The 23,361-nt window shown below is 38.7% G+C and overlaps 1 protein-coding gene across 2 annotated transcripts in view; it reads right to left on the bottom strand.

The window, feature by feature from the left end:
• nfat5b (nuclear factor of activated T cells 5b) overlaps positions 1-20,824 on the bottom strand; it is a 41,210-nt gene extending 20,386 nt beyond the window's left edge. The window contains exon 1 of one of the 2 annotated variants that reach the window (XM_034680966.1): positions 20,490-20,824. Coding sequence is in view for 1 of the 2 variants with exons in the window: in XM_034680965.1 (XP_034536856.1) it covers positions 20,490-20,562 (73 nt within the window). In the remaining variant the exon portion in view is untranslated. The remainder of the gene's footprint in view (positions 1-20,489) is intronic. The other variant, XM_034680965.1, reaches the window with a different exon arrangement.
• Between the last annotated feature and the right edge of the window lie 2,537 nt (positions 20,825-23,361).

Genomic DNA, 23,361 nt, shown 5'->3' with positions numbered 1-23,361 from the left:
ATACAAGTTTACACATCTTTATCACTGCCAAACTCTGCTGCCAGCTACATGTAGGGAAGAATCATGCCACACTGCTCCCTGTCCTGTACATGCAACAAAGGATAAGTCTGAAAGAGGAACCAAAAAAATTAAAAGGGGAATAACTGTAGAAACTTTTTTGAAGATGCTAATTTAGGTAGAGACTTTCCATTTCTTACAAAAAAACAGAAAGTAGTAAGTAAAACTTTCATTTCATAAAAGTCGTCACACAATGAAATAAAAATCCTAGCACCATTGTTTTCCCAGTCAGAACCTGATGCTGACATTACCCACAATGCAACTCAGAGCCATCAAAGTGTAATCTGGGTGTGATGTGCTAGAGGTGGCCAAAGTTGGCTGCATTTCCATAAAACATTCAAGCCGCTTGCCTTGAGATGTCTGACCAACTCAAGTGACAACACTTGAGGTGATTTATTCACCTTGAAGCAGCAACTGCCAGAGACACTAACAGTCTAACATGTTTAGTAGTAGAGGAGTATTCCTGTTGATCAGGAGAAAATGAGGGTGTCAAATGTCTTTAATTATTTGTTTGAGTTGTTTTCTCTAATCTGTGCGCAGGTATCTCATGTGAGGATTTGTTGGTTTCCAGATCAGTGAATAAAGAAAACTCAGTTGCTTCCCTAGAAGTGTCATTTCTGTTAATGTTGTCCTTAAGGAGGGGGAAAAGTTTGTATCATACACTGTATAAAATATGGACGTAGTATCCATGACGCCACCCATCTGTTTCTGAAGCGCTGTTTTGAGGTCAATCGGCGCCGGCAGCCATATTGTTGCTGTCGAGCCATTGTGACGTAAAGAGGCGGGCTTTGAGCCTCCTAGCCAACAGCTACAGTGTTCCCACCTGTCAATCAAGTCAGCTGTGCCTCTCATTGGAAGACTCATAATCTCAATAGCTTCGCTAAAAAAAATTCACCCCCTGTACTGTGTGTGCCGATTGAGAAATGAGCTATCCAGACTACACTCGTCATATGTACCAGGCTGTAAACATGTTTATTTCTGCTGTAAAGATCGTCTTTTTTGAATTGATGTGTATTTGGTTTCTGGTACTTTCGGAGCCAGCCTCAAGCGTATCCTTGATGAACTGCAGTTTTTAGCACTTCCGCATTGGACTCATACTTTTAGACTGGAGGTTGCCGCTTGCTTTGTATCCACATTCTTCTTCTTCTGGTGGATTATGAGCGTCCATTCCTAAGATTTTATGTTCCATTGAAGTTACAACAGAAACACAGGGCTGTGAATACGTCTTAAGGAAGTCCACACCAAAGGAGAAAATGAAAAGCACGAAATCACCGGACTTATGAGGTTAAAGTAAAAGCTAAAAAACAAAATAAACAGCAGATCTCATTACAAACAAACATCAGGGTGGCACAAAGGCCTTTTCTCTCCTCTACGTGCCTCCCTCAGAGCCGACAGGACGTGGGGAGAAGAGAAAGCCTTGGGTCAACAGCATGACACCACTTTTACTAGCAGCCTGGTCCATCATCCAAATATTATGGTATGAACTTAGAGCGGCCATTACAGTCGCCTGACTCTCTCCTCTGCCAACTGCCAGCTTTAATTACTTGCAGCTGAGTCCCAGGGTTCGGTGTGTATATCAGATACTTAACCCTCCCATTGTTACCACTCGCTGTGTACAATAGACAAACCTGGGACATACTGAAACCAGCCCATGCCTCTTCATTCCCAAAGCCCTCTGGTCTCTTACGGCTCGCTTTAGAAGAGCAGGGAATGCTGGTTCCCAGAAAGGGAGCTTAAATCTGGACTCGGCAAACTCATATAACTCACAATGAAGCACACATACACACAGGATTCTAGTGTGGTTTTGCTGCTTATTTGCTGAGTTCTCCAAACAAAATCACAGACACTCATGCGTGCACATGCACACAAACACCCCCCACCGCCTCCACAAAAACACTTTCTCTGCCCCTGCATTTACACTTAAACTCTGCAGTCTTCTCTGGGCTCACTGACTGACTGCACATGCAGCAACATGTGCTCAGGGTGAGCAACCCTTCCAGTAAACAGATTGCCAACCGCACAGACAGAAAATATGTACTCTTCTCTCAGAGCGGCAGACTCGAATCACTAGCTGGCCTGTTCAAAGTGTTTCCAGAGTCCCCTTGGTGCTTTTAAAGGCTAAAAAAAAAAAAATCGTATATTACTGTAAATTTGTTTCCTCGTAAGCAGACAGGGTGCTATTCTTCATTTATACAGGACAACACACTGTTTCTTTCACACAGGAGAAACCGGAGGAAATAAATAAAAAAGGTCACTCTTGTTAGCTGGGAAATAAACCGTACTGACTCACCCACCACGTGATGTTTTGATTTTTACCCAGGACTGCAGACGTGTTGTGCAAACCACTGACCGCTGAGGAAAAACTTCATTTTCTGCCCGCCTGTGATCATCACAATAATGGATTACAGTCTGACCAGAAGAGTTTTCACTAATCGACCACGTGCACATGTACTTAGAATGATCAGCTCTTTTTATACCATCAATAATTGCAACCATCTTAACAGCTCATACGCTTCACATCGAAGTTTGGTGTCAGAAATCTTGCACAAAGTTTCATATTTTCAAGCCAGTCGTTAAATAGTTCTGTTCGTCCTACTGTCCCCATGCTTTGTGATATGTTTATATGGTAAGTAGTGCAGGCTAAAGGTGAAAAAAGAAAGCACTCACCATGTGAATGGCAGGACTTACACTCCCATTCATTTCCCTCACATTCCTGCTGCTTGCTCTTACTAGCCCTGGCACCTGGGGCGTGGCACTGGTTTTTTGGCTGAGTGACTGATTTAACTCCCCTTCTGTCCCCCTCCTCCACTCCACCTACCTCTCTGCCTCTCTCTGTCTTGTTTATTGTGCTCTCAGACCCTTCTCTGTACTTCAACTTGCTCAACAGGTTGGTGGTATTGTCATGTGGAATCCTGCCAGGCAGAAATGAAGCAATCGAATAACCTACTTATGTTCGAAAAAGAAAACACACAAAGAGCTTTTACTGAACTTGGTGGAATACTTCTGAACACACAGGGATCGGAAAGATAAGAGTAAGCTCAACTCGTCCGAACATTCAGACATTATTCCAAGCAGCAAAGATGAAAAACAGTAAAGGGGCCTGTCACCTGCAGCAAACCATGTACAACAACCCTGAAATGTTTACAGCCAAGCCTACATGAAGGCTGCCAGTGACTCCATAGTAACAAAGATCAGAGGACAAGTCTTTTGAGCGTTTGTGTCCCTTCTGAGATAAGAAGGAAATTGAAGCGCCTTACCTAAATATAAATGAAAGAGTGGGCATTAAATAATGCAGGATACAACACTCCTGGCATTACAACATGGTGGTGAAAAGCTGAATCTAATGTCACAACATATTATATTGTTTGTTACCATCCACTACAGAGAAATAACGTGAGACCACACATGACTCTCCTAGATTTAATGCAATTACTTTTAATAGAAACACTCCTTAAATGACTTGCAGCCTTATGTATGTTCCAATTGTAGCTGCCTGTTGTGTATGGATACTGAAGATATAGACTGATTCCAATTAAGCCCTTTGATTAATTACAGTAGCTAGCAGAACAGCCTGAGGTTCAGCTATTAGTGCAAAAGGATGTCGATATTGAGCTTGAACCTTTCCAGAGCACATGAATAGACATCCTCGCCTACAGAGTGTCCTGGATTTACGTTCTGGAAAACTTACAGTGATAGATATGGTTTTTTAAAGCTCCTGTTGGGAGCTTTTAGCTGGTTATGAATCCAACTGAAATCAAAACTGATACCTTAATGTGACCCAGGAAGTCAAACGAGATCAGCATGCTGCAAAAATAGCCGTGTTCTATTTTTCCATTGCAAAGACACACAATCAGTAAAAGTAGGGATGCACCACGATACAACTTTTTGTCAGAACAAGTACAAGTACTTACATTTGAGTACTGATCCAAGTACTTAATAATAACACTGCAGTTCTTAAATAACTTTCAACGTATGTTTAATTTTCATCAGATGTCCTGGCTCTCTCATTGCAACAAATGAAATAAACACCATGATGCAACTGCATCTGTTTTTTTAACTGTCAACATTATATTTCTGACATGGCACTTTTACTTTCCTGCAGCCTGTAACATGTTCAGAGATTTTTTGGCAACACATCGGAAAAGCAGAACACTTGAAATAACGTCATAACAACAAATTCAGACTTTTACTGTAAAAGTCTAAATTTGTTGTTAAAAGAAAGCAGGATGGGATTTAAAAAACGCTACTAGAACAAATTTAACTATGAGATAAGACGAAACCTACTACTCTGTCAACAGGAAGTTAAGTTCCTCATGTAAGCTTCAAACTAAAATAAAACATTGGATGATATGCTCCTGTATTTCTTTGGGACTCTTAAATATTTCCATGTCATAGTTTGTGGTACATATTGCCAGGTATTTAAATGTTAACAGCATCATATACACTACCAGTCAAAAGTTTGGACACACCTTCTCATACAATGGTTTTTATTTATTTTAATTATTTTCAACATTGTAGATTAATACTGAAAACATCAAAACTATGAAATAATCTGGTTTTGCCATAATATGGATTACAACAGTAGTCAAATAGGGCTATCCATTGTGTACTAACCCTACCTCTGAACAACACAACTGATGGTCTCAAACACATTAAGAAGGCAAGTCATTCTACAAATGAACTCTTGACAAGGCTCATGTTAATTAGAAACCATTCCAGGAGACCACTTCATGAAGCAGACTGAGAGAATACCAAGAGTGTGCAAAGCTGTCATGAAGGAAAAAGGGGGCTAGTTTACAGAATCTAAAATATAAAACATATTCTGGTTTGTTTAACACTTTTTTGTTAATTAAATAATTCCATATATGTTCTTTCATAGTTTTGATGACTTCAGTAATAATCTACTATGTTGAAAATAATTTTAAAAAAGAAATAAAAAACATTGAATGAGAAGGTGTGTCCAAACTTTTGACTGGTAGTGTATGTTTCACATCTCAAAGCGGCATTAAGTGACTTCACTTCGGTGTACATATTTCCAGAAAATACCCAGAACCATCTCCAAAATACCTTTCAATTAGATCAACAAATTTAGATGAATAAAGATTGAGTTCATTTTTGAACTTCATGTGATACCATTTAACAGCGACACAAACCAGCCTCAAAACATGACCACAAAGTTGAATCATCACCTTTGTTTAAAATGAACATTGCGACCTTTAAGAGAGAGTTGTTTCAGTTAGGACTACTCATCAACTAACAGGCTGGTTCAACTTGTCAGATAAGCATGTTAATTGTATGCGGCGTAACAGAGTAATATGTACGGGTTGGGAGAGCGGGTAGAGCTTCTGTTTCATAAGATAAAACATCCAGCAGGCATTAGCTTCATGGTCAATATGTGTTTTATTTTGTTATAGTGAAAAGGAAAGCCAAAACTCTTAGCAGCAGTGATAAACAGGGAAACATTTGTCCCCTGAGACAGACCAACTATTCATCCCACGTCTCTTTTCATGTCCTCTAACTTAATTATTATGTCTGTGGTGTTTAAAAGGCTGATTGAAGAGGAAACGCAGCAACACAGGAACTTTTCTGTGCTCTACAAACATGTATTAATTCATGCATTTTATCCTAATGAGTCATGCATGAGTGTTGCATTGTAAAGGCCTGAGTTATGAACTTATCACACATGGTTAGCAATCATAATCAATATGTTGTTAAATTTCATCAGCACCACAGTCAGAAGTTATGAGTCACATTCAATTAAGATTACCTGAGGTGAGTACAGAGGCTTCGTATCTTTTTACTGCAGGTCAGTTCAGATAGTGAGGGCTGCTGGCTGAAAAGCAATAAGTAATAGTGCACTCTAAAGTAATAAATACAGAAGATAATATCAGAGACAAATGGAAAAGAAGCTGTACAACATTCGTTTTGACAGCAGAGCCTGTCACTCATAAATCCTGTATAATAACTGCAGACATGATGTCTCAAAAGGACAGTCCCTCCATGGCAGACGACTGCACAACAGCAGCTTTTACAACAAGAGCTATCAGCAGACAGCTACAGAAGCAGAACTGCATGAATTAATCATCACTTCATTCATGCTGTCTTTTGGTAACAGCTTTTATAAGGTCAGTAAATAAAATACAAGTTCTGACAGCCTTCTTTCTTTCTTTCTGCACAAACATTTCCACTGTCAGACTGAATTATTAGTCCCACACCAGGCTCAGAGTTTGTGGCATGTAGCTCTTTTATTTCAGCTAATCCTGAAGTGACCAGGAGCAACCTCCAGGCATCAGTTTACATGACTTGTTTTCAACTAACACCCACCACAATCCTGACTTACAAAACAGCCCACCGAGGCTCCTGTGAGGGCCAAACCACCCAGCAACAAGTCTGAAAACAAAGGTGGCTGTTCGCAAAGGGAGTCACTGTTATTGTGTCTCATTTGGAGAGAATACAGCAAGCAGACCGTTTATTAAATAAATTCGGTCTGTTTCATGCCCTTCCTCTGTGTTTACCATCAGACTCAAAGAGATGAAAAGGACACTGAGCTTAACATGAAAGCGTGACTCCGAAAAGCAGAGGAATTCAAACTATTTACAGAGGACAACACACACGCAAGCTCACACACACACATGCACACCCACAAAAAAATGACACGCTTAAATGCAGATATGGGAATACATACACTCAAGTATTTCTCACCAGCGGTTATGCAAGAGTTTGTTCAACTTCTGAGGAAATAAGACAAAAAACCACAGCTTTTTTTCTCCTGAATCAGTGTGCGTATGTGTGTGTGTGTGCATGTGTGCGTGCATGTGCATGAGTATTAACGCACACAAACACGTACAACTTAAAGTATAAAACACTGCTCAACAAAACTTTTGATGTGCCAACGCAGGCATTTCTGACCGGCTCACAGGCAAACCAGGCTGAGGCAACAGGAAGAGCCTTTAACAAAACCACATGCAGACACTCACTGAAAGTGTAACACCGCTAAGCTGCCATGTTTACCACATTTAGTCTGAACCCGGGAGAGTGATCACAACAGAACTGAAACTTAACCTAATAAGTTCAGCTTTTTGTTTTCAGGGAAAACTGAACTTTTCTTTTTGACCACAGTTCTACTACAGGACACCACAACATGTCAAACGTCAAGAATATAACCAGATATCAGACATCAGAAATATTGACTCTCTACCCCTCTTCAAATCAAAACTCAAAACCCATCTGTTCCAATCCACATTCTCTGTTTAATTTCCACTGCTTCATTTTAACTTGGGGTTACTTTGCTTATTGTTTTTATTTATCTTATGGTGTTATTTTATTTATTGTGTTTTAATCCCTCTGTAAAGTAGCCTTGAGTGTTAAGACAGGCGCTTTTAAATACAATGTATTATTATAATAATTATTATTATTATTATTGTTATTATTATTATTGTTGTTGTTGTTGTTATTATTATTGTTATTATTATTATTATTATTATTGTTGTTGTTGTTATTATTATTATTATTATTATTGTTGTTGTTGTTGTTGTTGTTATTATTATTATTATTATTATTATTATTATTATTATTATTATTATTATTATTATTATTATATCTTAAGGATACACATACACAATATATATTCCTCAAAAAGCCTTTGTAAGAAAAATTTCTAAATTCAGGACACACGTTATCATGCTAAAATTATTCAGTTCACTATATACTGGACAGCAGAATAAAAGAAGGAGACAGCATGAGATGATCTGGCACAAAACGACAAATTTGTACAATGCAAAATGACACCAAATAGATTGGTTATGATACAAATCAATATTTAAAGTATTGTTTGACTCGATATGATACAATATGAGATGGTAAGGTATACGGTGTGGTACAGTGCAATATGAACCAAAATGATGTAATGCGATACGATCAATACAAAGTGATGTGGTGCGATGCAGTGTGGAAGTTTGTCTCGGACCGATTGCAGCATCCAATCAGCCGTCTCCAAAGTATTACTCTTAAAATAAAACTTGACTTAAACACTTTGATTTTAGAAGACTGAACAAGCATCATATGGCAAGCCCTAAAGCTAGAGTTGGTAGCTATGGGAAACTAGCATGAATTTGAATGTAGCATTTCCTCAGGACTCCGTCTAACCCCTCCCCTCGGAGCTCCTCCAAAACGACGCCCCCGCTCACATGCACGAGCGTCGCCAATTCGCGACCATATGATCGTGACTGATTCAAAACCATTCCTCTCTCTGCACATCGTTTGTGTTTTGCACTACGTCAACTCATATCTCACTCAGCGGTAAGAAAACACCAAAACATTATCATAGTGAAAGTTAAAAACAAACAAACATGAAATGTACGCGCAGGAGGCCGGCAGAACGGCAGAACGGGATTTGATTGGTTTCATCATTTGGCTCCTGATGGCAGGGATTGGTTGGTGTTTTCACAGGTTTACTTCGGCTGTAGATAGCAGCTTTTTTTCCGCTCTTTTTTAGGAACACACTGTGTATCTTTTTTAAGAACACGTTATGTATTGATTGCCATCGGTACATAAAGATCATTTTAACCAGTATAATAAAAAGTGTATCTAAATCTGGCTACCAACCCCAGCTTTAATGTGAGCTCTTAAAGTGGTGAAGTTGATTTCATGACTTTGTTGGATAGAGAAATCAGGTCTCTTCTTCCTGTTTCAACTGAAGTTCAGTGTTAGCTTTGTAATTGCCAGGCAGCAGTCTTCACAGGGGACCTACAATCACAGTAAACATGACTTAAAAATAGTTTGGGGCACGGAAGCTCTTCTATGGAAACCTTGCCAGATGATCTCTGATGGGAGCTGTTGAGTTTTCTGGTTTTCCGGTATGTCTTAACATTTAGTGAACACAGAGATGGTCTGCTCAGTCCAGAGGTACTACGAAATTTAAAACAGAAGTGTGAAAAGGCAGAAGTGGCTGCATGTCTGTTCATGATACCATCACGTCTTGAGGACCTTCTATTTCCACTTTAATGACAATGTGCCGCTGCAGCTGACCTTCCAGACCTAGACTGAGATTATGCCCTCAGATTATAGCTACTTAAGGAGATTTGGTTTTAGGTCTAGTTAAGGATTTGGAAGGTTCACTGTTTGGTTAGGTAAAACCACAGCTGCCTGGGAAAAGGGCCATAATTCAGCTAACACCAGGGCTGAGAAAGTTCTCTTCAGGGCCTTTGTCAGGCTGTCTCACTTAAAATCATACACACTCTTTAGAGACGGTGTTGCTGTTGTTCATAGCACCACTGCTGTAATAAGAAGCAGCTTGTGGCGCGTATTATCTGGGTAAGAATGCACAAATAATGCTTTAATATCAACTCTGTAGCCAGCATGCTGAGTTTATGTAAACGTGTACGAGCTAGTGAGTTAACATCAAGAAAGAAAGTCACGAGAGAAAAAAAAGCTGCATGTCTGTTCGCGCAGGTTGTGGCTTGCTGAGACGGTGAGAAATGAACATTGTAATTCTGTTGACGTCTTCTTTAACTCATCCAAGAAACTTCCTCTTTGACAAACTCTCATACACGAAGGAGTGGCAACACGGAGACAGATCATGACAACACAATCCTGACACAATATAATACCGTTATTGCTAATTCAATGACTGATGCAGTGGGAATTCTGCACACCATTATCATTTTCTGAAGCAGAGTGAAGTCAACCTCAAAGGGGGAATAAATTTAAACATTGACAGCCAACGAGGAATAAGGGGGTCATAAGGAAAAACAATCATTGACATAAACGTATGCAAAGCTATTAAGTCGAGATCCTGTTAACCTTGACTCGCCTGGACTTGTCCTGAGGTGAGAGATTCCTCAGTGTGTGGCGGCAAAAAGCAAACATGACCTTTGATGTTGAATTAAACTTTACACAAGGCTGAAAGGAGCTCAGCAGACCTCCAGCAGCTACTCAGAGTTCTCAATATTTCATGAAACCAGCTCACTTTTCTTTATTCAAGGACTTCTCTATACTCAAGGAGACTGAGTAAACAGCAGGAAACTGAAACTTTGATCACTTTATACTACTCTGAGGTGACTACAGAACAAAACATCAACAAAGTTAGGTCCACAATGTTCTAATGCTCTAACTTTCTTTTGTCTGCAATTATCCTTCAGGTTCATGGGTGTGATCCTTACATTTTCAGCATCAATGATTCTCAATCAACTTACTTCTAGAAGTAGAACAAAGAGCTTCACTCGGTCAGAGCGTACACCTTTTTCTATCATATAAATTCCCTATGGAAGGAGCAAAATCTTAAAATATCATCTTAACAAGCAGAAACACATTTTAACTATGATAATCCAAGAGATTATTGGTGTCTAGGCCTTGGTATAAACATGCATATTGGGTGATCTGATCAAAATGGGACAAAGCAGGTTTGATTACACCCAAGGCATGCTGAGATCCAATCACCCTGACCACATTAGGAGTCAGTCTGGGTTGCATTTGGCCACAGACTTTTAGGAGGGTGTCCCTGACTGTGTGCTGGGCCATCCTCTGCACCAGCGAAAAAAAGCTACATGGGTGTCTGTTTTATCAATAAGTATAACGTAAATTAATTCATGTTTAGTGGGTAAACATTTTTAAATCATGTAGTTTTAACACGACATGCAAAATCCTTAAAACTACATGATTGCTTTATGTCAACACAACCTAATGGGTTTAGGTAGGAATCCCATCTGCAATACCTCTCCAGAGCAGAAGGTGGCAGTAACGTGTGACAGGCCCTATTCATCAGCCAAGGTAGTGTGCTTCTGGCAAAGAAGAGATCGCCTGTGACTTGGGCGCTGGTGGCCTAGCGATCTAAGCGCCGGCTCGACTCCCAGTCGGTCGACCATTTGTTAAATGTCTACTAATGTGTCTCTACTCCTCATGTTTCCTGTCTCTCTACAGCTGTTCTGTCAATAAAGGTGAAAAAGCCCAAAAATATAACTTAAAAAAAACAACAATAAGCTATACATAATCATATTATACAAGTTATTGTGACCCAAGACAACTAAGTCAGATCCTACCTTAATTAATATGTTGAAACAACCTTTAAAAATTAAGTTGGGCCCAAACATTGCAAATAAGTAACGGTAACATCAATACTTTACGTTCACTCAACATATTTACAATTAGTTGGTTCAACAAAATTGTGTCTCGCTAAATGAAAGCTTTCTAATAAGGTGGAAATTCTTTCCATAGTTATATTACGTTCACGTTTGAGTGTACTTATATGTTCAACAACTGCACCATCATAACTTACCAATCTATAAGAAAAGCCACAACAAGCTAAGGGGATTCTTCTGAACTCATGGAGTCTTTAAAAACCGAAATGATCGAGCTTACAGTGGGGTGATAGGATCTGATCACAAGGGGTCACTCTTGACACATGTGGACACACATTCAAATACCAAGTGTGAACTGATATACAAGCTGTCCGCTCGGCTGGGATTAGATCATCTAAAGTGTTTTGCTTCCAGTCTTTTGTTACCGGGTCAGATGTTGGCATGGGGCTTTCTGCATCAGTGTGTGTTTTTATGCCACTATCTGGGAGCCACAGACAGAAACATCAACAGCATCACATTATGGTCAAGGTTGATGCACCTTGGTCAGTGTATGTTGGGTGGATAGATTAAAAGTTTAAGTGCTATGAAGCCAAATTTATGTGCAGAAAAAAGTGTTGTTTATGGTATGAGAACCTTAGATTATCAACCCAGGACCATCTCTGTAATGGTCGTGACACGTGACCTTAAAAGAACACACTGGACGCACACAGGTACGCACACATACACTACCTGTCAAAAGTTTGTAAACACCTTCTCATACAAGGGTTTGTAGTTATTTTAATGATTTGAAACACTGTAGATTAATACTGAAGACATCAAAACTATGAAAGAACATATATGGAATTATTTAATTAACAAAAAAGTGTTAAACAAACCAGAATATGTTTTATATTTTAGATTCTGTAAACTAGCCCCCTTTTTCCTTCATGACAGCTTTGCACACTCTTGGTATTCTCTCAGTCTGCTTCATGAAGTGGTCTCCTGAATGGTTTCTAATTAACATGAGCCTTGTCAAGAGTTCATTTGTAGAATGACTTGCCTTCTTAATGTGTTTGAGACCATCAGTTGTGTTGTTCAGAGGTAGGGTTAGTACACAATGGATAGCCCTATTTGACTACTGTTGTAATCCATATTATGGCAAAACTATATTACTTCATAGTTTTGATGTCTTCAGTATTAATCTACAATGTTGAAAATAATTAAAATAAATGAAACCCATTGAATGAGAAGGTGTGTCCAAACTTTTGACTGGTAGTGTACACAAAGCAGAAAAGGTGCTATTTCTGGCTTCTATAGGAAGAACTTCTCTAACACAATAACCTGCCATCCTTTCTCCAGGTCTTGGCTCTACCATGTGTCTTCCTCAGTCTCCAAACCTCTCAGCGTCACTTTAATATAGCAGGTAAAAAGAAAAGCAACAATGACAGGATGCAGGGGAAATCGCCATTTCATTCCTACCCTGCCAGTCTGCCAAGGAAGCAGCAGATGACTCAGAAAACAGAAATGAAAACACAGGATATTGAGATACCACAACCACACGACTGTTGGATGGATTGCTTGAATACTTTGTACCAACATATCTGAAGGTCATGAAATACCTTTGTGTATGAGCCTCCATGGGGAGACCTTTTGATGTGAGAGGTTGCGTAAGACGGACTCATAGTCTACAAAAAACAGCACTGTTTATAGATCTGGATTAGTTCGCTGAAAACCTGAGGCATATGTGGCAATATGGTGTCTCAAGCTAGTCCATGGAAAGACAAGTCCAGATATTGGAGCCATGACCAAACTTTTCCAAACTCAACGTGCATCATACACCAGATCCACGGTTGGAAAGAAAGGAACAGAGACATTAGAACACCCACTGGACTGGTTATCCAGTAGTTTACAGGAAGTGAATCAGAAATAATTTGATACTTGCTCAGTGTTTTAGGGGTTTTTTTATAAAGAGAAGAGTGACATTTTATTCTGCTTTCCTTTGTTTCACATGACGGAGGATTTTTATGTCTTCAGCTCATTACAGAAACACCAAATTGCATCCCACCAAAGAAAATAGAAGAACATCTGAAATTTGTTTTACAATTTACTCTTGCAAAATGAATTTGTTCAGTGATGCAACCTCCCTGTTGCAAATTTCTGGTTAGATTTAGAAACAAAACGGATCATGTTTAGAGTCCAAATGACAATCGAGGTCAGGAGAACTTCGTCATTATGGTTACAACAATAAACATGTGGTTCAGGTTAGGCAATGATCAGGGTCCTACAAAAAAACCCAACACTGAGAACTGCTTGGATATGTGAAATGAACAGCAGTCTCTTGTGACAGTCTAATGTTTTCTTGACCCATCCATGCTCTGTGTACCGACTTTGGCGCTCATCCTTCAGACAAAGGGTGCTGGGAGAATCAAAGTGGAGGTTAGAGGCTAACTGGCTTTCATTTGTAGATTGATTTTTTTTTGTTAGAATCAAACAATATGAAACCACATTTGGCGATCAAACAGCACAAAGAGCCAAAAGCTCTCTGGCATGGTGTCAACAAAAACTGAATATGATAAGCTTAGCGCAGAGAGGGTTTATTGTGAGGTTGGCGTATTGGATTACATGAAGCTGGAGTTCTGGTTTCTGGTACTTTAGTATGCATTAAGAACAAAAACATCCAGTCTTCATCACCTGTTAAAAAGTTGGGTTTTGGTTGCTGTTGAACTGATATATCAAGACAACTCCTGGCCTAGCTTGCACAACTGTATCAAGGGTGTAGTGCTCAGGAGGGATCTATTAATTTTTAAAGCAGGTCCTGGGCCAGCTTCCAATAAATAATATTAACTAATTTGTGACATTTATGGTTCAAATAAAAGTGTCTGACTGTAAGCTGTAATGGTGGAATTGATTTATGCAATTGCAGATAAAGCTCAGAAACAGGCAATAACTTAATCCAGATTAAGGTCTACAGACATAAGACTGTTTACATCAAATCATAGGCAGAGTGTCCAATAGACAGGTAGATTGGTGCTTGTACATTTCTATAGGAATATATGTTTTCCAATAAAAATAAGATTATTAATAATTAAAGTTCAATAGGTCAAACTTCATATGACACATTTCAATCCCTTTGAGCCATGAAATACCCAAGCAGAGTGTAACTCATAGTTTACAGCCTGGTTATGAGCTCCTGACACCTTAACTGTCCCTTCTCATCTGCCAATGGAAAGACTCCTGCCAGCCAAGATTCACCGCACTCAATATTTAATGTCTCAGGCCAGAATCATCTTGCTCTGCAGAGAGATACAAGGGGTGGATGTGAGATCTCGCAGGTGCTTTGGGCTTTTCACAAAGGACTGAGAAAAAATCATCCTCAAGATGATTGGAAGCAATGCATCAGCCGTCATGGAGTACGTCACACTACAAAGACGCTGTTTGAGATCTTAACTTTGATCTGAAAATGACCCCTTCACGATGAGGACTACAACCTCTTGAGCCAAACTAAAAATCTATCCTCATCAGTGGAGTCACATTTTTTGGAATAATTACAATAATTAGAATAATCACATAAATGATCTCTTTAGTGTCTGATAAGTCCGATGCACGTCAACAGGTTAGACATTGACTTCCTGTGTCCACAACAAAGTCACAAGTTAGCAGTAAATACCAGAGAAGGTGATATTGTGACCTGAGCCTGATGAGTCTATTCACTGAGGTTGTGTTGATGTTAATGATTAATTCAAAGAGATTTCCAAGAAAGATATGGCATCATTACAATGGTTTTGCCAAGAAACAATGACTATATGAGCATGCGGAACTAAATATAACACAAGATATCCAGTTTTATAACTGTGTTTTCATCACAAGTTTGGCAACGTGATGCACATAATGTACTGGGGCATGATTGTCTGGTTTTATTGGATGTTATTAGGGACATGCAGAGGAAGTTTAAAAGCCCAAATATACCTTAACTGCTTCATGTCTGCCTTTGAAGTTAAAGCGTCTGCTGTAGTTACTTGAATGCTTTGCCATGTGTTCTTCAAATCCCTTTGTCTCCCCCATATCCTTTTTCCTATCCAGCCCTCCTCAAGAATCAGCTGTGTGTTGCTTTGTGAGAACGTCAATAATATTGCGATTAATCCACGTATCTATATCACGAGCAGCAAACTCCACCTCACTAGCTTGTAGGGCCTTGTAGGTGACCAAGACCTGAAGAAAAAACCCATGGTGAACATCGAGGACTCAACTGAGAGTAAGTTACTAACAATAGTACATAGTTAAACACTAAATCTTCAGATTGGTAGTATCTGACCAATCCGACGGAGGTTTAATTGGGCCTATATTTGTGTCCTTTGTTTTGATTGGTTGCCCTGTGATAGGTTGGCGACCTGTCCAAGGTGTACCCTGCCTTCCGCCCGGAGTCAGCTGGGATTGGCTCCAGCCCCCCGTGACCCCGAAACAGGATAAGCAGTCAAGATAATTGATGGATGGATGTTTTGATTGGCTCAGAGCTCTTATATTCATTTGGATCATAGACTGTATAAATAATGGACGTAGTATCCGTGACATCACCCATCTGTTTCTGAGCGCTGTTTTGAAGCCAATCGACGGCGGCAGCCATATTGGAAATGCTGAACTCAACCAGGCATGTTGTGATGTAAAGAGGCGGAGTTTGAGCCTCCAAGCCAACAGCTATGTGTCCCCGCCTGTCAGTAAAGTCAGTCATGTTCTTATTTAGGCAAAAACTCGTAATCTTAATATCTTGTGAACCGTCACGTTAGAAAAAAATCCCCCTCCCCCCCCGTACAGTGTGTGCCATTAGAGAGATTAGCTTCGTAGGGCCAAGCCGTTTTTTGAACCAGACTGTAAACATGTTTATTTCTGCTGCAAAGATCATCATTTTTGAATTGGTGTCTATGTGGTTTCTGGTGTTTCTGCAGCCAGCCTCAAGCGGACTCTCGATGAATTGCAGTTTATAACAATTCCACATGGGCTTCATATTTTGAGACCAGAGGTTGCTGCTTGAGTTGGATACTAAAGGAAAGGGAAAATGTGTTCCTTCATAACCTGATTTTAACAGAAGGAATAAACTAATTGTAGAACCACAACAATGTGAGGCATGATAATGAAGTTACATGCATCGTGACTGAGTTAAACCGACTGTCTGCAGTTTGCAGACGAGGTTGGAGTAGTTGTGTCCCTGTTGAAGTCACCATAGAGAATGTTCTAGATTTTAAACACTTACATATCCACCTCTGTGTTTCAACTTGTGCTTTGAACATCATAATATTGATCCACAACAGTCAGAGGAAATATGTCTTTTCATTTTCTGTTCTGGGTTCAGAGTCCACCCATTAATGCGTTTATGACACAAAAGACAATTACCTAATAGAGCGGCGTCTTTAAGAACTCCAAATATACTTTTCCTTATTTTTTGATGTTCTAACTCAGCGGTATTCTTTCTTTCATAATCAGATATCAACAAGCTTTCAAGGCAATCAAGTATTTTTAAGTGCATGCCGCTAAGTTTGCTTAACACAGAGAGTCAATATTAATAGAGTGCTATTTAAGCCCAGGTTTACACACAGGGCAGCCAGGGGGTTAATGATTGAACAGGCTATGGTGGGTGTCAGTATGAAAAAAAAAAAAGTCAAGATCTGTGGTCTTACAATTGTTAACCTGGTTTCATAGGAGTTACGGGAAAGCCATAACATTCTTCACCTTTTATGTGAAACTGGTGGGAAGACTTTTTATGATGTTCAATAACCCACAGTCATTTACTAACCAAAAAGAGGTAGAGGAGCCTTTCTTGAGTGCCATTGTTGTTTTTACTCTGTATTCCCTGCACCACTTGCATGATAGGTTATCTTCATCGTGGGTTAGATGTCCAACTGACAAAACAACCAAAATATAAGCACAGGTGATAAAGTCTGCAGAGCTGTATACTCCAGAGTGCAGGTGATTCTCATAAGAGAGATAACTCCTTCTCATCCAGGAATGGGGGAGGACTTTCAGAAGGTTTAATGTTGAATGTGATTTTTTCTTTTTTTCTTTTTAATTAAAGGCAATCCCACAGACCACCTGGGAGAAGTTTCCCTTGGCAACAAGATGCAGAACCTGCTTCACCTCCTGACACAAATACACAAAACTATGATTACTAAGTGAGTAAGGTAGGCTGACGGAGAAGTCACCATCAGCCACTGTGTCTCAGACTTTAACTGCTTTAATCAGTTGTATTGTTTTTGTTATTCATTATGTAGTTGTTTTAATGTGCCTTTAATCTTGATGACATGGGAAATGTGGGAAACCTCAATGTGCTCTCCAGAATAAGTAGAGGTTTATGATGCATGAAAAGAAATGAAACCGGTCTGGATCTGAAAGTGTTGAAGATTTACACATGATGCAGGTTTATATGATGCAGGAGAATGATGACACTCTACAGAGCAGCCTGTTTTCAGATGAGCAAACTCGGATAATTAAATGAATGAGCAATCGTCAAAACTAAACTTTCCCTATTTCGTTCTAAGGATGTGTTGTTGCTACTTTTGAATTGCTTTGATATATGTTTGCTGATATTTTAATAACTGTTGTGCTAATATTTTGGGATTAATCTAATAAGAATGATGAAAAAAACATGTGACTGTTGGATTAAAAAAAGTACAGTGTGCTGTGTACAATGGGAGTGTTTTTATTGGATTAACTACAATTTAGTATCTTCTCTGCATTTCAGTTTTCAGCAGAGGGACAAACACTGTTTTTGAATTAGCTGCCTCAGTCAGTCAGTCAGTCAGTCAGTCTGACTTGCTCCCCTCCTCAGCAGGTGTACAACACCAGGTGAAAACAAACAAGTACCATGAAAGGTTAGTTTCAATAAAGATATCTGTTTTCATCGTGCAATTGTCTAATTGAAACACCAGTTTAAGCTACTTACCAAGCATTTGTTATGGAGTATGTTAAAAATCAAGCATATTTGTTATTTGAAAATCAGTCAAAATCCAAAAAATTGTACAAACTTGAAAGACTTTCACGTATGCTGTTCGTGATGTTCAAAAGGGAAACTGAGTATCTTTGGAACTGCTTGTTCACTCTTCCTAGCCTTTAGTAATAGCAGTCATTATGTACTTAAGTCACTTTAAAATCGACAGTGCAGCCCAGCTTAGTGTAAGAACCAGTTTCTTTTAGTGTAGAATAAAAACGGGTTTACGTCTCTATGCCTCAGTTACACTGTAAAGCAAATGAACCACAACACTGCACAGTTTACTGTATGATCAAACCATGGATCATAGTAGGATAGAAAGCAGTATACATTAGTAATCTACCTGAACGGCATATGATGGATGGTCAAATGCAGAGCTTTGCTGGAGGATGTTGTGTTGCTAAAAATCTGAGGAAGGTGCAACTGGTTTGTTGGAGCCCTGTGCATTAACACAGGAGGGGGCATTAACGTGTAATACCTTAGAGGTCTGAACAACTGTTGTCTGAGAGGGGCCTGAAACTGTTAAACTGACTAAATACAGCTGGATATCGTGCTGTTAAACTAAACATCTCAGAAGCATGAGTCAGACTGAGCTCTAATTTGGCTGGATGACGTTGGCTTGTTGCAGACACACGGTGCTATCATAGGCACATATATAGGTCAGTTTCAAAGAAGAAGTTTCAGCATGTAGATATGTTTGTAGTTGTGCATGAAAAGCATCTCCAGGTTTATTTTTTAACTGTAAAACATCCTGCTCAGTACATAGAGCATCCTCATGAGATTTGAACCATTTGAGGGGGTTCCCTTATTGTCTATGATATCAGACTTTAACTTTCTGTCAGAATCCTAACATCGGCAGCAAGTTTTGCACAGTGATAATAAAGGCTACTGACTATCAGCATGGACAGTGCTATAAAAATATGTTTAAACAAATAAAAGCATACACTTGGAGACTTTTTAAATTCATTTTTCTAAATGCTGGAGTGATGAAATCAGAGTGGAAGATTTCATGGAAAAAAGTCTTTTAACCCTCCTATTCCCTTGGGGTCAATTGGACCCCATTCAATGTTTTCTCTAAATGAATGACTAACATCATTTTTTTGGCTTCATATTTCATGACTTTCCATTATTTAATGGGGAAAACTGGGAAAACATAAAATTAAAATGTTGATATGTTCAAATTTCTTGTATAAAAAAAACTATGCATCGGTGTTCCTTGGGGTCACTTTGACCCCAGGCTGTTTTAACTGTTTATAACATAAGAAATATCAACATTTTACACACATTTGTTTTGGTTGTTTTGGATGATATTGAGGTCACTATAACCAAGGACACTTCCGCATGTGACTGCAGAAGCTGGGATCGAACCGCCAACCTTTAGATTGAGATACAATATTTCCAGCCACCATGTCTCTAAAGACATTCAATGATGTGTCCTGTGTCATACGTTTTGATAACATAGAAACAAAGCAGTGGGGCTGATGAGAGCAGGACAAACTCACAGCAGTTTGATGTTCTGTTGTACAAATAAAGTCCTTCTAAATGCTTTAAATTATGTTCATGCTTTAAATCCATTTTATTTAAAGGGCTATTTAGGTAGACAGCAAAGAAACATTAAGTACCTGACACATAAACCTGGGTAACAATCAGTTTCTGGATGTTTAAAATGCTGGGGTCAAATTGACCCCAAGGATAAAAGATGTTAGTAAATTTGAGGGTAACAGGAGGGTTTAAACTATGACATGTGGAGGAGCATGCTACAGTACAGTTTCCTCTTCTCCACAGACAAACCTGCTCTAATGAATTGATTTGAGTGTTTCAGCCTGAGGGTTAGCTCTCAACGTGATGATAACAAAGTTAATGTTTATGATGGGCACACTCGCAGCCCTCTCAGGGGGCAGTGTAGTGCGTGTGTGGTGCCTCTGTGGAGCAGGTTATATGGGGAGGAGGGAGGACGGAGGAAGGGGGAGGGGGGGTCTAGTCAAACAACCCACAGAAAATAGACAGCAGTGTTTTCAGCAGGCAGGGGAAAGTCAAGTAAACTAGTCTGACCGGTGTGCGTGCAGCTGCTGGTGGGGGGGCAAGGTTTGATTCAAGAGAAAAAGACAGAAACTCAAAAAGTATGTCACGTTTCTCCAGGGAAATAACCAAAAAGTAAAAAATAATGCAGGATAATATTAAAAACTATACAGATGTAAATGTTAACTCCACTGCATTATCAGCAGACATGTGACAGGAGGCAGTTTATAGATGAATGACACTCAGAGAGGGGAGGGGTGGTTCAACGCCACCACATGAACACAAGTTAATCCACACTCAGGTAGGTGGATAACACACATATTCACAACAAAGTAGAAACTCAATCAGAAGCATAACAAGAAGAAGATATAAAAGACTCTTACCTTTCGAGTACAAGGCTCTCGGAGGATTCAGGTCGAGGTCCCCGCTGAAAAGGGAGATAAAGTCAGAGGGCATCGCAATCCCTCAAACTGGGAAACCGGACACCTTCAGTCTGACACCACGTTACGTAGCGGGACAATAATGTTATCTTCTTTCACTGTCAGAAAACTTCAAAACGAGTGTTGGGACAGCTTAAGTTTCTTCGTTGACCCTGTCCTTAACGCTGGTGAACTGTCTCCGCCGTGACTTGCCTGCTGAGACCCTGTCGGTCCGCCTACGACGCATGTTGTTACCAGCGGTGGAACGGTGCTGCTGCTCTCAGCGGGGGTCACGCCCACACAGATGACGCAATACGTAAAAGATTACGTCGAATTTTTTGATATGATGAGGAGCGTTCTTCAGCATTCTCTGGTGACTAAGCATTAGTAAACACTTTAATTTCCCTTTCACCTAAATTAGTTTTACCATTATTGCGTTAACTCAGCTTAATGTTCAGTTTGTGTTGTTTCCCACTTTCTTTAACCCTCCTGTTATGTTCGTTTCTCTGGGACAGCAGTAATGTTCCCTAATGTTAAAAGTAAACTTAAGACTTACCTTTTTAATCTAGCTTTTAATTTGGAGTAGTTTATTTGAGCCCTGGACTGCATTATTATTATTCTATTATTTGTATTATTTTAATCATTAGTATCTAAACCATTGTTTTAACATGCATTTATTTATCTTATTTATTTTGTGTTCATCTGATCTCGTTAACTCTACCTTATTTTTAACTTTTCTTTCCACTCTTACTTATTTTATTAATTTTACTGTGTTGATTTTCTTTTTTAAGTATTTTCTTTCTTTATTTATTTAACCAGGTAAGAGACTCATTGAGATTTAAAACCTCTTTTTCAAGAGTGACCTGGCCAAGACGGCAGCACAAAATAGGTTACAACACACAAGTACACAAAACAACACAAATAAAATACGGTCACAGTTTCACATGGTTACATGATTACACAGTGCAATCAAAAGATCCAATGGAGCTTGTTTCTCTGTCTTTTATGAGTGAGTTCCCCCAGAGTTACAAGATGTGTCAGTTTCAAGTCCTTATTTCTTTTTTAATCATGCCTTTTATAATTTTACCATTGCTGTTGTTTTCTGACTGTCTGTTACTCTGTGAAGCACTTTGGGCTACATGTTTTTATGTATGAAAGGTGCTATATAAATAAAGTTGAGTTGAGTTGAGTTGAGTTGTTCCTGGGTCAACTTGACCCGGTGCATATTCAATTATCCAAAAGTGTCAGAACCCCAAAAAATCCCATTACACATTTTTTAAATCTAATTTTTAACTCCATTACTAACCATTAAAATCAAGATTGAGTCCATTGGTGGTCTTTTTGACTGTTTAACACCAGCACTGCTGTGTCCCGTTAATCACCTGTTCTCATCTTTCATTCCACTACATGGAAGTTAGTTACATTGTGACTTGGCACATTAACAAATAACTACTGTATCCATCTGAATCGCACTGTTCTTCATACTGTGTATGTTTGTTTTTAAAAAACCTGGTGCATTTTTATTTATCGTGCAATAACTTACCTTATCTATTTATCAGATAGAAGTGTACAGTGTGTATACATCTGTAATAGTTGCCATATTTTATTTCATTTTACTTTACTTTATTTAATTTTATTCTATTTTATTTTATTTGATTACATTACATTTTACCTTTGTCATTGCTATTGTTATTGTTATTATATTTTTTAACTATGTTAGTACATTGTTGTATTCCCCTGTCCCGTGTTGTAAGCTGCTGTAACAAAAGAAATTACCCCAATGGGGGACCAATAAAGTATATCTTATCTTATCTTAATACTCACAGATCATGGTTCAATGAGGATAACTCACTTGTTTTTCATTAAAATTAATATTAAAACTTTTTTTAATGTACATTGTAAAGCCCTAAATATAAATACAATACATTTACATGACAGCTTTTTGTTTATTGTATTTTACATTTTGAATTTTTATTTTTTTTAATGAAGTGATGTTGATAAATTAACAAGACTCCTCTTCTGTCACGTGCTGTCCAGATTTGTATGCTGCATTTTGCTGGTTTGGAAGGCATATATTGCCTAAAATAGACTTTAAAAAGGGTCAATTTGACCCATGCCATTATTCAATTATCAAAAAGTGTCAGAACCAGAACCCCACAAAATCTCACACACATTAATTTTTAACTCTATTACTAACCATTAAAATCAAGATTTAGTGCAATGGTGTTCTTGAATCCTCACAGATCAAGATTCAATGAGGATAACTCACTTGTTTTTCATTAAAATGAATGTTAAAACTTTTGAAAATGTACATTGGAAAGCCCTAAATATAAATACAATACTTTTACATGACATAGATTTTAGTTTATTTTATTATTATTATTATTTTTTTTAATGAAGTGATGTCGACAAATTAACACGACAACTCTTCTGTCACATGCTGCCCAGATTTGTATGCTGCATTTAGCTGGTTTGGAAGGCATATGTGACCTAAAATAGACTTTAAAAAGGGTCAATTTGACCCGCAACATAAGGAGGGTTAATAAAGTTATATTTATTTGCACAACAAGTTATCATGTGGCTGTTAAAACAGGCTTGTTTCATGAATCTGCACTTATAAAAGCTGCCTGTTTTTTATTATTGTTAATCATTGTTGACTCAAAAATGTATTTCCTTGTTATTAAAATTCATTATGAATACAGTGCATTTGTTCCCCTCTTTGGTTCCTTTTTGTATTTGATCTTTTTTGTGTAATTTTATTTGTTGAAGATTTTAGTATTTTTTTTTACTTACCTTTTGCCCTCAGTGTCATTGTTGTAGTTGAGCTCCTTTAAGA

This window comes from Notolabrus celidotus, chromosome 3, assembly GCF_009762535.1.
Source record: "Notolabrus celidotus isolate fNotCel1 chromosome 3, fNotCel1.pri, whole genome shotgun sequence".
Lineage (NCBI taxonomy): Eukaryota > Metazoa > Chordata > Actinopteri > Labriformes > Labridae > Notolabrus > Notolabrus celidotus.
Note: the sequence above shows the minus strand (reverse complement) of the source record. Positions and strands in the feature narration are given on the sequence as shown.